The sequence below is a fragment of the Protopterus annectens genome, chromosome 6.part0 (genome assembly GCF_019279795.1).
Source record: "Protopterus annectens isolate FY-2018-M chromosome 6.part0, PAN1.0, whole genome shotgun sequence".
NCBI classification, from domain to species: Eukaryota; Metazoa; Chordata; order Ceratodontiformes; family Protopteridae; genus Protopterus; species Protopterus annectens.
In genome coordinates, this window is record NC_056737.1 from 619,515,925 (window position 1) to 619,533,409 (window position 17,485).

Genomic DNA, 17,485 nt, shown 5'->3' on the forward strand with positions numbered 1-17,485 from the left:
GAAAATGGTCACAAAGTGCACCAAGGCATTCCACTAAAAACATGCTTCCTGCCTTGTAAAACACATCCCATCATTAAAATTTACGCACCCAGACGAACAGTTCTCAAAAACAGTATACTTTTACCACAAAATTATCCCTTTCAACAATTAAAAGTAAGCCATGTTCTAAAAACAGTGGTTCCTGACAGAAACGTCTAATACTGAAACAAACACCAGCTTTCTTATATGAGAAATACAACTTTTAGTCACCAAATAAAGTACATTAATATTTTCTTAAAAGGGCAATCATTTCTGCATGGAACGGATGCTCTATAAGGGGAATTATCTGTAAAAAATGAAGCCTGAAGCTGACTGGTGCCCCTGTGAAGCCTCAGAACTGCTGCTTCTCAAGGCAGCAAGAAAGAACTGAAATTGTCTACACTCAGACTGCTGGATTTCCCCCTAAGGGGCTAGCTAACAGACTGTAGGTGTGGAAAGGAGACAAGAGCTTTGTGAAGTTGTTCAGTTGTTTATTCCTAGGCAGGCAACAACCCATACAGCCAAAGACTACTGTAGTAATGGAACTGATGGCCATATCCCCCTACTCTATTCGATATGTGCCATGGAATCTTTTACATCCACCTAAGCTATCACCACATCAGACAGAAGAGACTTTGTATTAACACCTCATTTGAATGCTATCTTAACTTCTCAGACTGAAACACAATACATGAAGGCAGTTGTGTACATCCTTATAAAACCTGATACAGCCAGCTAACTGCATACTTTAGTTGCTAGTCATGATTTTTTTTTTTGTTACAAATGTGCTTATTTCAACAATATAGTCATCTACTTTAAGCTCTATGCCTTCAAACACACTTGTCTACTCAGCCTGTTTTTAAACCGTGGTTCACAGCAAAATGTCTATTTCTGGCATTTATTCTTGCTGTCAAACTATCGGAAGCAAATCATTGGCATGTTCTTAAGACACAATAACTAAAATATTACTTATTTCTCAAAAATGTAACATTTTTATAAAAATAAATCAACAATATATATATATATATATATATATATATATATATATATATATAATAATAAACAGAAAAACAATGTATACAATATAAAAAGACAAACGGAAGGGAAAGCATAGAGGGTCTAAGCAAAAGGTAAAGGAAAAAAAAAGACATGTTAGATAAAACAACAGAAACTTGAAAAAATTAAGTAAAAAGTTAAACATAACACAAATTTTATGCTGGGGATACAGTATTTTGTATAGATACTATAATTTATAAGCAGATACTTAGACAGGTAGTAATCTGAACTTTGGCCATCATGTGTCCATGGCAGTGAGAAAATCTTTCTGTGTGGCTCATCTTAGAATTAAGAGCATGGCATCCAGATCTAAGGATGTCATAGTACCACTGTACTTGGTCATCAGACCAGTAATAGAGTACAATGCACCCTTCGGCATGTACCTCACCAGGCACCTGGAACAGCTAAAGGAGTGTTCTCACCAAAAAAAATACAGGGTGTAACCAACATATCATATGCGGACCAATTTAAAGTCCTATCATTGTATTCAGTTTCCTACCAATTACAGAGTGGTGATCTGCGCCTGATCTACAAGGCAATCTCTGACCCAGCCCTAATGGAAATATTGCATAGCCGCAAAACTAAATGCCCAAGGGTTACCCATTCCAAAGATCTCAACCTTATCTTTGACATTAATAGATCATGGAGAGAGAGAGAGATGTGTGTCCCAGAAATTGCCCCCTTCTGGAATAGGCTTCCTATTCATGTGAAGCACAGCCCCTCCCTGACCATCTTCAGGTGCAATCTGAACCACTTAATGGAAAATCACAAAGTCACTCCTAGGGTGGCCTCCACGTCTTTTATGGACAGAGGCAGTCTGTAAAAATTGTCAAAACCCCGCTTGCTGACACTCATCTTTCCTCAGGGATAGAAAATTGGGTAAAACTGGCTACATTGTAAGGGCTCTTGAGCTGTTAACCTAATAATCTCCTATGAACCTAAAAGCAATATTAAAATGTGAAGACGGTCTTCATTCAAGTCATTTTTTTCTTTGTTGTTATATCTCTCGTGGACGAATTGCATATAGAATCAAAGGTTGCTAGCTGGGAAGCTACTTTATCCTGAACTCCATCAGCTACTACTGCTGTCAGAGTATCTGATGGCTCCTTTATCACATCTCGTTCAAATCTGGTGAAATGTGCCATGAAGTTCAAGGACCTGAGTGCAAAGGTTGAAGTGTACATGTGCTTCCACATCTATCTATCGTTCTAGACTCTATTAGAAGGATGGATAGTAGGACTTTCATCAGCAAGTTACTTTTTAGTGGCTGCCTCAATCACCATGGCATCTACTGGTATACCTTTAGCCTAATATTGCTGATCCTCAGGAGCTGATAAAATATGGTCTGGTCTCTTAGGGATTGTCTCAATGGAATCAGGTATCCTCCAAGCTCACTGTGCAATCAAATTAGTTAGATCATCAGTGAGCGCAGCGATCCAGGAAGTAGATGGTTGGACATGGAAAGGCTCCAGTTATACAGATTTCTCTGAGGAAAGCTTATGGGACGTCCAACTACCCCCCTCTGCTTCAGGATCTCTAGTAAGTCTCCAAAAGAGACATCTTCCAGGGTTGACTTTGGGAAATCTTCCCCTTCATCAAAATCAGTATCTTCTGTGCAAGACTCTTTAGGGGAGTCCAAGTGCTTCCTCTTGCACTTTCTCTTCAGGGAACCTCCTCAGCGGGATGAGTCGAAGAGGTGTCTGAAGTGGACATGACCACCATGGTTGAATCTTGAGGTTTCCATGTCCGCTGACCCGGGGTGGAGGCAGCTCTGGGCAAGGGGAAGGACAGGGATGCTGCTCCAATGAGAAAGGTATCAACTGTGAACCCGTAGTGGACAAAGTCCTCTCCATGTCCTGGAAAGCCAGCCAGACCCCCCCACACACACAGAGGAATAGGAGCCCAGAACAGAGACAGACTCTCTTGGAACTCTGGTCCCATCCCGCACCAAGGTAGCCACCGTAGTGGACAAAGTCCTCTCCATGTCCTGGAAAGCCAGCCAGACCTCCCCCCCCCCCCGCAGAGGAATAGGAGCCCAGAACAGAGACAGACTCTCTTGGAACTCTGGTCCCATCCCGCACCAAGGTAGCCACCTCTGAGGCCAAAGCCAAAATCAAATGGACGTGTGCCGAAGCCCCGAGAAGTACTGACAGATCTGACAACATCAGAGTGGATCCATGCTCCCTGGAACCGAAAACGAAGGTCCAACCCTGACAGATTTCTGGTTCCAATAAAACCAAAGTGCAGAGGCTAGTTAGTGTCAGAGATGAAGATCTAATTGGGACTAATACAGTCGACACCGAGACTGTTGGAGCCGGGAACTCCAAAGGCTTAGTCAGAGTCAGAGGAGGAACAAGAAGCAGTGTAGAGACAGGTAAAGTTCCAGAGCCAGACATGGTAGGAGCTGAGGAAGTAGTTAATCCCCTTGCTACCAGGAAAGTACAGTTGTGTACACCTACCATAAATGTAGATGTTCGAGTGTCTTCACTGTTGCAGTCATAACTGTAGGGTATTCCTGCCGGCAGGCAGCCCGAGGTCGGCCAGAATTCCAAAGTCTGGGTCTGGCGTCAGCTGTACCAGCAAGTACCCTGACGTCAGAACGTAGAGGTATAAAGCTGACAGCCGACGCCATCTTCTCCCGCTTTTCTTGCCCCAGATGTCAGAAGCCCCCAAAATAACCAAAAGGTGTCCAAAAAGAAACACAAATACACCACAAAGGAAGTGGAAGAGAGAACAAGCAAAAATAAGAGGGGAATGGTGGGAGGGAAACACCGACTGCAACAGTGAAGACACTCGAACATCTACATTTATGGTAGGTGTACACAACTGTACTATGTTCTTCGTGTTTCACTGTTGCAGTCATAACTGTAGGGTAGAATCCCAAAGCTGTGAATGAGGGCGGAGGTTATGCAGAAGAAGGGGCAGCTAGAAGACCCTGCAAAACAGCAGAGGCAAAGCCTGCCCTAGACTTAGAATACAAAGGGAGATTATAGTGCTTAGAAAAAGTATGCACTGAACTCCAAGTGGCAGCCTCCAAAATGTCCTTGGTAGGAACTCCTCTGAGAAAAGCTGCTGAAGTGGCAGCTGCTCTAGTAGAATGACTTCTAACAATACCTGGAATCTGTTTGCCATAGTGAGAGTAACAAAACCTTATTCCATGAGCAATCCATTTGGAAATAGTTTGTTTAGAAATAGCCTTACCTAGAGAACTGGAGGCATAAGAGATAATCAATTGATCAGATTTTCTGAAATCTTTAGTTTTATCCAGGTAAAAACGTAGTTGTCTGTGTACGTCCAATGAATGTAGGATCCTTTCCCCTTTATTTTGAGGATTTGGAAAGAAGGTAGGAAGGTGAATAGTCTGGTTTAGAGCCACCTTAGAAATCACCTTAGGCATAAATGTAGGATTGGTCCTCAAGGAAACTGTCTTGGTGGAAGATAATATATGGTTCCACAGCCATGAGAGCTTGCAACTCTGAAACCCTTCTGGCAGAAGTCAATGCCAATAAAATAGCTGTCTTCCAAGATAAGAACTTGATATCCGAAGCCGCAGCAGGCTAAAAAGGAGGCAAAGTAAGTTTCTCCAAGACATAATTAAGATCCCAAGCAGGAACAGGAGGAGTTCTGGGAGGTCTTAAATTCTTAGCCCCTCTCAAAAATTGTCTCACCAGCTGGTGAGAAAAGATGGGAGGATCAGTGTTGAAATGAGCCGAGATAGCAGAAGCATGAATTTTGATGGAGGAAAAGGAGAGGCCTTTAAGCAAAAGGTCAGAGAGGTAAAGCAAAATGGAGGAAATATCAGGCAAAAGAGGATCAGAACCTCGATCCTCATCCAAATACAAAATCTTTTCCATTTAGAAGCATAAGATTTTCTAGTGCTAGGCCGCCTAGCTTCTAAAAGAACATCCAAAACTTGTTTGGGAAGAGAAGGAGGAATCAAAGGCCCTTGTAGAGCCAAGCTGCAAGGCATAGAGTCTTGATTTGAGAGTGTAGCATCTGACCCTGATGCTGGGACAGAAGAGAAGGGATCAGAGGTAGGATCCAAGGAGGTTCCAAGAATAGGTGTTTTAAAGTTGGCTACCAAAACTGCCGAGGCCAATTTGGAGCTATCAAAATGATAATCTTGGGTTTGTCCTGTTTTATTTTCAGTAACACCCAAGGCAGAAGAGGAAGAGGAGGGAAGGCATATCCCGAAATATTCCTCCAGCTGAATGACAGGGCATCCACTTTCCAAGCTGTTTTGTGGAAGGACCTGGTGCAAAAGAGAGGCAACTGATGACTGAGATGGGATGCAAACAGATCTATCTGAGGGCAACCCCAAACTGCAGTAATCCTGCTGAATAAGTTGGTGTCCAGCATCCATTCGTGAGGATCCAAAAGGTTTCTGCTTAGGCTATCTGCTAAGAGATTCTGTTTTCCTGGAATGAATTGAGCTTGAAGATGCAGATTCAGATTTAGAGCTGTGTCCCATAAATTCATGGCTAGTCTGCAAAGGGGGTAAGAGTGAGAGCCCCCTTGCTTGTTTATGTACCACATGACTGTGGTATTGTCTGTACGAATCAGAAGAGGCCCTGGTTTCAAAAGATTCTGGAAGGCTAGAAGAGCATTTTGGACTGCCAACATTTCCTTCAAGTTGATGTGCCAGAGAAGATGCTTCTTTGTCCAAGAGTCCTGCTGGCAAATGTCTAGAAAATGAGCTCCCCAAGCATAATCCGAAGCGTCCGTGGTTATGATCTGAGAAGGATGAGGCAGACGAAAGGGGTTCCCTTCGTTTAAAGCACAAGCCCTGGACCACCAAAGGAACTCTTTTTGGAGGCAGGGAATCAGTGGAATCATTGTGCCCAGACTGTGGTAATGCTGTGACCATACACTCTTTAGGTACCATTGAAGTTTTCTCATATGAAGCCTTGCATTTGGAATCAGCAGGATGCAAGAAGCCATGTAGCCCAGTGCCTGCAGGAATTTCCTTGCAGTGAGCTGAGTTAAAGTAGCCAAGGTTTTGAAAATTGAGGCCAGCTGTAACTGTTTTTCTGGAGTGAGGAAGGCCCTTTGCAAGCTTGTGTTTAAAAGAGCTCCCAAAAAGATCATTTGCTGAGAGGGGATCAAATGTGACTTTTTTCTGTTCACTGAAAATCCCAGTAGTAGGAGAAGACGTTGAACAAAATGCAGATGTTGAAGTAGAAGGTCTTTGCTGTCCGCCTGAATAAGGCAGTCGTCCAGATAGGGGTAAATTTGAATCCCTTGGAGTCTGCAAAAAGCTACTACTGGAGCCAGACACTTGGTAAAGACTCTGGGCGCAGTAGATAAGCCAAAGGGCAGTACAGAGAATTGAAAGTGCCTCGAACCTGCCTTGAATCTGAGGTATTTTCTGCATTCCTGCCTGATGGGAATGTGTAAGTAGGCTTCCTTGAAGTCCAATGTCACCATCCAAGCATCCTGGGAGAGCATTGGAAGAAGTTGTTGTAGAGTAAGCATCTTGAATTTTGGAATTTCCAGAAAGGTGTTTAATACTGAAAGGTCCAGAATAGGTTTCCATGAGTTTTGTTTTCTTGGGACCAGAAATAGTCTTGAGTAAAAACCTTTTCCCATCTCTGAAAGTGGAACAGGTTCTATGGCTCTCATGGCCAATAAAGCGTCCACTTGATTTAAGGCCTCTGACCATTGATGTTTTGGCAGATCTGGCCAACCGATAGACCTTGGCAGAGTATGAAAGTGGAATTTGTAACCTCTTAAAATCACGTCCAAAACCCATTTGTCTTGGGTAATATGATTCCAATTTTGGTAGAAAAGAGAAAGTTTTCCTCCGAGAGGGGCTTCCAGGCAAAGAGGACCTGTAGCCCAACAGAGAGAGTCATTGGGTCTGCTTCCTTTGTGATTGAGATCTGTCCATTGTCTGGACCTGTAAGAGGCCTGTGCTTGAGCCCGACCTCTGGAGCGTCTATATCTTCCCCTTTGAGGCCTGTCAGACGTGGGAAAGGATCAATTTTTGGAGGGCCAATTTCTAGAAAATCTAGGAGGCTGAACTTGTAAGAAATCTTTAACAGTCTGCATAGATTTCGCTTTATCCTCCATCTTTTTAATAACCTCCTCAGCTTTAGATCCAAACAAAACATCATGCTGAACAGGGGCATCTAACAATTTAGCCTTAACTTGCTCAGGTAAATTCTGCTCTCGAAGCCAAGCATGTCTCCTGATAACAGTACCAGAGGCTGCGCCCTACAAGAAACCTCCAAGGCATCAAAACCACAATGTAAACTATGTTTGCTAACTTGTTCAGTTGCAAGCAATACATCCTGTAATTCCTTATCCTCTGCACATGCAGGTAAGGTTGAAAGTTTTTGTTTTAAAACAGACAAAAGAAATTGCTGATACTTGAACATATGAAACTGGCAATTTAAAGCTCTAATAGAAAGAGTAGCAGAAGTATACACCTTTTTGCCCCATCTGTCCAAGGCATGAGAATCCTTTTCAGAGGGAATAGGATTTTTAGATGAAGCGGCCTTAGCAGCCTTGGAGCCCTGAGAAATAGTTTCAGGATCTGCAGAAGGGTTCTTGAACAGAAACTGATGGGAATCAGGTACTCTGTAAAATCTATCCGGCTTAGAAGGAGCAGGCGGAAAGGAATCAGGATTCAAGTTAGCTTCAGAGAAAGCATCATCCACAATATCAAGAACAGGAGGAATAGCCAAAGGTCTGTGTTGTGGGAGAAGGAGAAATTCTCTAAGTCTCTTCTTGGAAGCGGAATAATCCTGACCTTCCCAATGAAAATGCTCTCTCATCTCATGCAAGGTTTCCCCAAAAGAAAAATCTTCAGGGGGAGAAGCAGAGGGAATAGAGTCCTCTGCATCAGAATCCTCATAAGGAGGAAAAGAATAATCCTGGTCAGAGGAAGAGACTGATGACACAGAAGCCTGATCAGAGGAATCATAAGGAATATCCTGTCTAGGCCTTTTTTCAGGAGGGGGGTGAGAACCCCTAATCATAGTAAGCAAATCTTCAGCCATCCTTAATAATTGTTTCTGGGTCTTGGGAGCTGAATCCGTAGAAGCTTGAGAAGAAACCCTTGGCTTAACTGGAGTCTTTGACTTTGCCTTTGTCTTTGTAGCAATGGTGATATGAGAAGGCCTGAAACCCCCTTCAGAAGCCGGTACCTGCACAGCGGTTCCGGACCCATCTGAAGGAGCGACGTCCGAAGGTCCTGCAGCAGATAAAATACTGGGCCTAGTTGGCTCCCCATGGGAGTCCGTGTTGGCCATCGGTTCCGAAGTGGCTGACTACAGGGGCTGCAAAAGCGCCTCACTGATGCCAGCCGAACCCGAAGCTGGCTCCGGCTGCAAAGTATCCTGTTTGGACCTCGGAGGCCTATCCTTGTCCTTGCGTTTTTTGTGAATTCCGGTTGTCGGTAAACTATCCAACGACATCCTATAATTGAACAGTCTACCGAAATAATTCAAGGCCCAATCGTACCTACGCTTAATAGTACGAGAATTAAACCTGGCACAAAACAGACCGCAAGAAACGTCGTGGTCAGGGCCTAAGCAAGGAAGACAGTAAGAGTGGAAATCTTTATGAGGTATTTGTTTTCCACACGATATACAATTATTAACTTTTTCTGACATCGGAGGAGTAAGAAAAAAGTTTCCCCAACGGGGTACTTAGCTTGAGAAGAGAAGAAGATGACTACGGACCGACGACAAGCAAAGCACGTTGTCTGGAATCCGCCAACCAACAACTTGCGAGCTGCTTTCCACCGCACTGCAAGAAAGACTGGAGAAGATGGCGTCAGCTGTCAGCTATATACCTCTACGTTCTGACGTCAGGGTACTTGCTGGTACAGCCGACGCCGGACCCAGACTTTGGAATTCTGGCCGACCTCGGGCTGCCTGCCGGCAGGAATACCCTACAGTTATGACTGCAACAGTGAAACACGAAGAACATCTGGTCTACCAACCTCAAAACATCGGACTCAGTATGACTCTTGGTGGAATGGACCGAAGAGACCAACAGGGACTGGGGTTTTTCCAAGAAGGGACTTGGAAGTCAGACTGGAAAAGGGTCTGATGTTGGTGAAAATCTTGTGCGGGGCCTGTCTTTAAATGAAAACTCCTTTGGTTCAGAAACAGCTGGACCACAGGAGAGGAGGTACCAAAATCATTTGGTCCAAAACAGTAAGGGGTGCCAGAATTATCGGTGCAGAGATCAGCACCAATGGCACTGATAAAACTGTGGGAACCACGGAAGTCTTTGCCATTTTAACTGGCAGTGTCAACGAAACTGTCGGACTTAGCAGCTCCTCTTCTTAGATCCTTTATGTTTGGATGAAGAAGAGGAGCTAACATCAGTTTAAGATTTGACAGATATGACCTCATCGAAGCTGGATTTTATAAGGCTTTTCAAAATGAGTTTTTTTCTTTCTACAAGGGCCCTGTGACTGAAGCCATGACAAATAGCACAGTCTTCTTGAAGGTGCACTGGGCCCAAACAGTGACACATAAAGACTGCCCCCATCAGAATCTGGTAATTTGCAATCGCACTTCTGGCATCTTTTTAAGCCAGAAATACCTTTACCCTTCTCAGCCATGTCAGGAGAGTTACATGCACACAAGCAGACAGACAGAATGGAGGAAAGGTTAAGTTTTTTTTTTTTTTTTTTTTTTTTTTTTTAAAGATAACCAGGGAAAGAAAGGTACCAGCAATGGTATGAACAGTTTATTGTAAAGGTAAAGAGAAAGTTAAAGACATGGCAATCGATGGTATTCAGAAGAAAAAACACTACTTGTAAAAAGGAAAGAGCTAATAGAGGAGCTGGGTAAGTGAGAAAAATAGGTAAGGAATAACTAACAGAAGACTTTTTGTAGAAAAAACACAATTTGAAGAAATAAACTGGTTCGAGAACTGACAGGAGGAACGCATCTGGCACAAAAAGCAACAAATGAGATATGAGGTAATCCTTAGAGGAGCATTATGGGTAAGGATAAGCTCGAGTGTTCTTGGAAGGCACGAGCTGAAATAATGGCCGAATTGGTTCTGAGATACAGAACCGACCCCACAGTCAAGGATTAAGTGAAGATTAACAACATCAGATGCATTTTTACTTTGAGGATGCACATCTCAGTAGGTTAGTGCAGTACTTGGATTTAACTGAAAGCAGAACAGCTCTAATCTCGGAGACTGTGCACCAAAGTGGGGAGAAAAATTAAGATATTTGGGAGGGTCTTGCCTACTGCTTCTCATGAAAACTTATCACTGCTTGTTTAAAGTAATAACAATTTGACCTTTCATTCATTAACAGTGTTCCAATTTAACATACTGCACTTTTGGTACTTTCAATTTCCAGATCATAGTCTCAGTATTTTTTGCTTCAGCTAAACGTACTTAGGAATACTATAAAGCCATTTACACAAACAGTACAATTGTGTATGCACCTTATCAAAACAGCAGATGTTTGAACAGATCACTGTTGCAGCAGTCTTTACTAATAGGACTTGGTCATTATGCGTCTCCATATGTCTGGCCCACCTCCTTGAAGTTCTGAATCCTTCTCCTTTTTTGTGATGTGTGCCCTGCCTTGGTAAGCCTGAGCATACCAGTACAGGAAGGCAATCCACCTATGTCATTTTAGAGCTTTTCATTCCAGAAGCCCTGACGAGGACCCTAAAAGATAGCTGCAAGATCAAGGTGAGCCAAGATTATATAGTATGAGAAATGCTATAACTTATCCCCAAGACCTTAACACGGGTTATAACAGGGTGAGAGAGCTGGGAGTATTGAAGCACCCCTGAATCACTATCCACAGCTGAGTAGATTGGACGTCTTGGGTGTACATGGAAAGGTACGGGATGAATACAGACTGGATATGGCTACTACACCCCAGCCCAGCTAGGTGACAAGGTAGTTTGGAGACAAAAAGTAGAACAAAGGGGTTGGTGGAGTGGGAGACAATACTGCAATGGTGATCCAGTCAAATATCTATTACTATGGTAAGTCACCTACAGAACTGTACTACGTTCTTCATTTAGATCACTGTTGCAGTAGTCCTTACTACTGGAACAATTCCGAGTTCTATAGAGTATGGGGTGTATAGACAGTGGAGAGGCTAGGCTTCAGCAAGCCCTGTAAGACTGCCCAGCAAAGCTTGCCCTCGCCATGGAATTGAGGTCCAGTCTGTAGCGTTTAGAAAAGGTGCGAACCGATGTCCAAGTGGCAGCTTCCAAAATATATTGAGTAGTCGGTCCTTGTAGTGATGTCACAGTGGTTGCAGCTCCCCTTGTACTATGAACCTCAACTGGGCCAACCAGGGATTTCCCTTGTAATGAGTAGCAAAACTGAATGCGCGGCCAGAAACATTTTAAAAAAAGATTGTTTAGACACCAGACCCCCACCCCCCCACACACACACTTTTCAGCAAATGAGATAAATAGCCATTGTTCCTATCTCCCTGGTTCAAAGTAGATATCAGAGGTGCCTGTGAACATCCACGGTATGAAGAATTCTTCTGCCCTTAGTCTTATGCTGAAGTAGGACTCGACCACTTCTGGCAGGAAGGACGGATCAGTTCTAAGATTTGTCTTATCCTTGTGGAACACTAGGAACATTTCACTGTACAACAAAGGCCTGTAGTTCAGAAATTCTCCTAGTAGATATGACGCCCAGTGGCACAGCAGTTTTCCTGGGTAAGAACCTTAAAGACAGAGTCAGCTGGTTCAAATGAAACCTTAGTAAGTTTTTCTGGCACATGGTTCAGGTCCCAGGGATGAGATGCCCTTCTCCTTAGACAGGGGCAGATATAGTGGAAAGCAGGCTAAAATGGCTGACATGAATTTTGACTGAAGTGTAGGTCAAGCCTGTTTATTTTTTTATTACTTTTTCATTTCAGTTTGATAAGATAAGTGGACTTGTTGACAGACCCTTTTCAGCTAGGACGCGGACAGCATGGTGCAAAACTATACAGACTAAAGAATACACAAGATCTGAACATTGTACAGTAACAAAGTAGAGTCAAATACACTTGCATGTGTTCTACAGTTAAAAATACAAATTATATTACTTACAGTATGCACAATTAAGCTAGGTATTTAATCAGTGATCATTTGTTAAAATTATATCTTTGAAGAAAGATTTGACTACACAGCAAACTGCAAGGAGTAGCCATTTTAACAAAAGCAACAGAATTCGGTGATCTTAAATATTTCTCCGTTTATCTTGTTTCTAAATAACTGAAGTGTCTCATGCTACCCGAGTTCTGTAGGAAGCCAATTCCACAGAGTTGGGCCTAGCCTAGAAACAGCTTTTCCTCCTATGCAGGTTTTAAAACAAGGTCTAATGAGGTATGCAATATCAGGTTCCTCTCTTCTGATACTAGTAAGAAACTGGATACAAAGAATTTCCTGGAGGTTGGCCTCTTTGCTCCTTTAATGCTATTGAGCATGTTGACAGTGTATTGTTGCTGGAAAGGCATTACAATGGAGTTTTCCATGCAGTGAGTTGCAGTATCACCAGGTTGGGGTGGATTAGGGACCCCCTCCCTTGGATTGAATCAGAATATCCACCATTGCTGGCAACACCAGTGCCTCCTCCTGGACATTTCCATGACCGGAAAGAACCAGCTGGGCTAAAATGGTGTCATTATGATCATCCTAGGCTTCTCTGTTTCCTTAATTTCTGGATCACCCTGGGGAGCAAGGAGATCAGAGAGAATGCATAGAGATATAGACTTGTCCAGTCTATGAAGACTGTCTATTGCTCATTCTCTTTTGCAACAGACTCTTGACCAGCACTGGCTTTGCTCTTTCCTGTTTTGTGATGCAGAGAGATCTATCTGGGGAACACCCCACCTGTGCACTAGCTGAAGGAAGATACCTCCACATGAGTGGGTCTGTCTTTCATCTGCTTAGCTGACTCACCAATATTCTGTTCTGAGGGCATCTACACTGCCTTGAGGGTCATAGTGTACTGCAGAACCAGTTCCCAGGAACACATATTAAATATGCAGAGATAACAACATCTTGTACCCTGCATTGCTTGTTGACGCATAACATCAGTGTGATTTTGTTTGTCACACGCCTTCATCCAAACCTGACTGAAAACTTAGAGTGTCTATATTAAGGCTAACACTTCCCTGACATGCTTTTTCTTTTGAAAAACAACCCAATCTTCCTGTACTTTCAAATTTTGTGTAAATGCTCCCCCATGCTGTTTGGTGGCCTAGTTGGGTTTCTGCTGAGTACAGGGAGCCCCCGCCCCAGATGGAGGCAGCTCTTTTGTGTATACTAGTGGAACACTTTGTCAATACAGGAAATTACAGGAATTGGGATTTCAAGAAGATGGGAATAATGAATTTCATGTGGATCTTGGATACCGCTGTAATTTTCTCATATGGTCTGGCCTGGAGGAATCATGAGAATAGAGGATGTCATGTATCTCAAGAGCCCCAAGATACTATCTTCCAGTGATCTGTTTGTGGGCTACTAATAGGAGGAAATATGACTAATAGGCTTCCACTTTGTCCAGGAAGGAAGGCTTTCTGTAGGCTACAGGCTACCAGACCCCACAAACACAGTCCTCTGTATTAGGCTGGATTTCCCAAGGATCAGGGTATACCCTAATTTATGGAGGAGATCCATAGCAAATGTCAAGACTCTGATTAATTTTTCTGAAAGGGTACATGGATGAAGTGATTGTCCAAATATAGGAAGGTACAAATGTCACTGTTTCAGTAAAAGGCAAATACTGGTGCTAGGCATTCTGTAAAACCATGGGAGGAGCAGATAAACCAAAGGTAATGATAGGTTCATAGGTTGGTACTGGCTACTTCTTCCCACAATATTTACCTCCCTGGACCCTTGTCCAGCAGGGTGACTGACATGATCCCCGGGGTGAATTTCCTATCTCCTACCCAATCATCAAGGTTCCTTTTGAAGACGGCCAAAGAGACGCACTGCTTGACATGTATGGCCAGTCTATTCCAGAGTCTGGGGAGTCTCTGGGTCAAGAACCTATTCCTCCAGCATGTTTTGTTCATTGTGATAAGGTTTACATCCCTGGAGCGTGTGGCTCTGAGGGATTGGGATTTCTTTAAGTGTAGCATGTCCAACAGCTGATGTAAATTGATAATGCCAGACCCCTGTAAAATATATGAAATATGGTCTGTGGTCACTGCAAATGGGAATATGATGGTAGGCAACTTTTAAATGTAGAGTAACCATCAAAAACTCTGGGATGCAGGAGGGGTAACACGATCTACAAGTTCAACATCCAGGACTCTAGTCTTGACAAGTCTAAAATGGGTGGGTTGGATTCTCTGTCCTTTTGTATTTCATGATCAATGGCAATCCTGCACTGTAACTTGTATCTTTCCCTGATAACCTGGAAAACCCTACAGTCTTTCAGTATGGATTCTTACCCAGTGAGACACAGAGAAAGCATGCTGACCACACTGGTTGGGGGGGGGTGGGAGGCACAGTTGTTCCCCTTTGGAATTTGTGTCATGGGTAAACACAGGTTTTCCTTTGCATTCCCCTTACAATCTCTTCTTAAACTGGCCTTTCATGCCCTTACTGTAAATGTCCTTCCCTTGCTTATGGTGAAAAGGCCCTGGCTTTGAAGGGTAACTGCTGTTACAGGATGGCATGAGTGAGTGAAACAGATGTTTGATCCCTAGCACAAGCTCACCCATTTTTTCCATTTTCCTGAAAACTTCAAAAGTAAGAGTCCGAAACAGTTGATCTTTGCAAATGGGAGGCACTAAGGAGCTGAGTTTTGACATCCTCTGGCAGAGGCTGGAGTTTTAGTCCAGCATATCATCTGACAGCAGAGGTCAAATTTACTACCCTGGATGTTGCAGCTACAACATCACAGCCACACTCTACAGAGAGCTTTTCCTAGCAGTAGCTAGGTATTGTGACCTTTTTTATATGTTTTGCCTTCTTCACAAATCTGTTCAAACCCTAATTTCCTTATCATTTGAAAAGACATTACGAAAAGGAACCAACCTGGACCAGTTCTCTGGATCTTTGAACCGTACAGCTGGATCTGCTACTATACTCCTATAGAGATATGTCTGGCAATCCTGTACCCTGTACAACGTATCTGAGTTCTTATGTACAGGGGTCTGACACGCAGGTTGCTGAGATGGCATCCTTTAAAGCTCATAAAATAAGAGAAATAGCCACTGATCTAGTTGTGTCCAGGCCCAACAAATCAAAAATACTCTTTTTGGATCTCAGAAGTTTCTCTGCGGTCCCATTTGAAGAAATCTTTCATACTGGTAAGGGTTTCTCCAAATCAAATCCCCTCAGATGGGAAATCAGGAGACAGTCTTCTCAGTGTCAGAATGAGAACCCACTGTGGAAGGCATTTGAGAGGAATAACCCACTTCTTTCCCTTCACTTTCCTACGAATTCTTAACTTTAGATGAAGACTGGTCCTTTTTAGCAGAGGAGACTCCTTTCACTGAATGTTTAGTGCCTAGTTGAAGCTTTCAGAAGGTCTTGGACCAAACTGAGCCATTGTTATGAGAAAACCTGGGAGGAACTAACAGAAGTAGAAGATCCACTGGATGCCTGCTTGAAAGATATCTGAAAGGAGGAAGGGGAAATAAAATGCTTACTTTTTTTAATCTATTTTGCTGGGGCATCTGCTCAGTAAGTCCTTGGTTCTGTGTGGAAAGGTCCTCTGATTTCCATCCTAACAAAACAGTGGAGATTCCACATTCCTCAGTGGGAATGAAAATGCAGGCCTCATCGGTATGTGCCAGGATTCAAGTGTTTCAATAAGGCTACTGCAGAGGTTCTTTCCAGATGAACATGCCTGGATCTCCAGCCATGATGCCTCCAAATGGGCTTTGCCACAGGACTAGGGAAGAGAAGGTGTCCAATCTGGGGGGAATGCAAAAGTGCTTCAACTGAACCGGCACCCTTAGACCAACTGGAACCACTGAAAAATTGAAAAGCATCTCAGGTGTTCCTCACAGACAAGATTTTAATTTCTTTTTAAGGAGGAAGTTGGAGAATGAAGACTAGGGTGGATCAGACAAAGGCCTCAAGTCTCTTCCCCTCCCGGTATTCAGGTAAAGAATGAAGCCTACTCCTTCAAAAGTTTCCGGGGTGAAGCCCTGGCAGATATCAAAGTGTTTGACACTGATACACTCCCAGGCAGAATATGCAGTGGTTGCTGTAGTCCTTTGGGAAAGTGTAAAACACTAGCACATGTCCCTTCCTTTGACGTATGTAACTATAAGGCAGAACAGTACTGTATCAACTGTACTCAAATATAATACTGGGGGGGGAAACGTTCTCAGTTGGGGTACTTATCTGCTCCAGAGCTCAGAAGGCAGGTCAGCACATGGAGAAGGAGACAAACTTGAGCCAACATGGACAATACGGTGAGCATCCCTATTAACGAACCAAGGCAGGAAAGTTCTAAAATGGCATAGGCAGGTATTTGTGCACGCAAAAGAATTGTGTATTATCTGCCCACCATGCAAAAGGGGAAGATCCTGAGCTCTAGAAGTAGACTAATTTCCAGTAGTAAGGACTTCTGCAATAGTGATACAGCTGAAATAAAAATATATGCATGTACACATTTTCTTCATATATGCACAGACATATGTATGTGGATATTAAATACATATGTATGTATGTATGTATTTTTGTTTACTGGGGTAGTGCACTCATCCATATTGATCAATTTCAGACATACATACACACATTATATACACATAATTATTTCCTTCTACACATCTTTTTGAAAACATCCTTCAGCTGCTTACATTGTTTTATGTGGGAACTGTACAGAAGATACTATGACCTTCTTTGCTGTGTCTGACCATCATCAGAGGGTCATCATGTTCAAAATTCACATTACTATCTACTTCCTCAGCAATATGTAGGGACCATGTTCACTCATAAGACAAAAATTGCAAAAAAATACAAAAGTTGCAGATCATAGTAGAGGGATGCTGAATATCTATGTAAAACAGGATGGGTACTTTGAGAAAGACAATGCCATAAAAAAATCAAATGTCGACATCTAAAGTGTTCAATGAACAAATTATGTGTATAACCATCAAATGTGGTAAGATGGGTTTTCATTTAATCAAGGAGCTGCGATAAAACAGATCACTACTTACTTGAAAGTGCAGTGCAACAGATGGCTTAGCCATTAAGTTATTAAAGTGTTCATGAAAAAGTGGTGAAAGAATATCCTGAGCCAAGATTTCATAAGGGTCAAATGCTTGCTCCTACAAAAAACAAGTTCATCAGTACAGTTAGCAATGTAAATCAAAAGGTTAAGACATCAAGGCACAAAATTATGTCAGTATACATTCTGATTTTTCTATTTTCCACACCATAAAATTTGGTTAATACCTGTTAACATTTTGTACTATTGCTTTTGCCAAATATAATCGTAC

At 42.8% G+C, this 17,485-nt stretch overlaps 1 protein-coding gene across 1 annotated transcript in view; it reads right to left on the reverse strand.

The window, feature by feature from the left end:
• The window catches only part of SOS2 (SOS Ras/Rho guanine nucleotide exchange factor 2), a 2,018,564-nt gene that overhangs the window by 1,342,354 nt on the left and 658,725 nt on the right, over positions 1 to 17,485 (reverse strand). Inside the window, exon 7 of the mRNA XM_044074288.1 lies at positions 17,204 to 17,314. Coding sequence (XP_043930223.1) covers positions 17,204 to 17,314 — 111 coding nt within the window. The remainder of the gene's footprint in view (positions 1 to 17,203; positions 17,315 to 17,485) is intronic.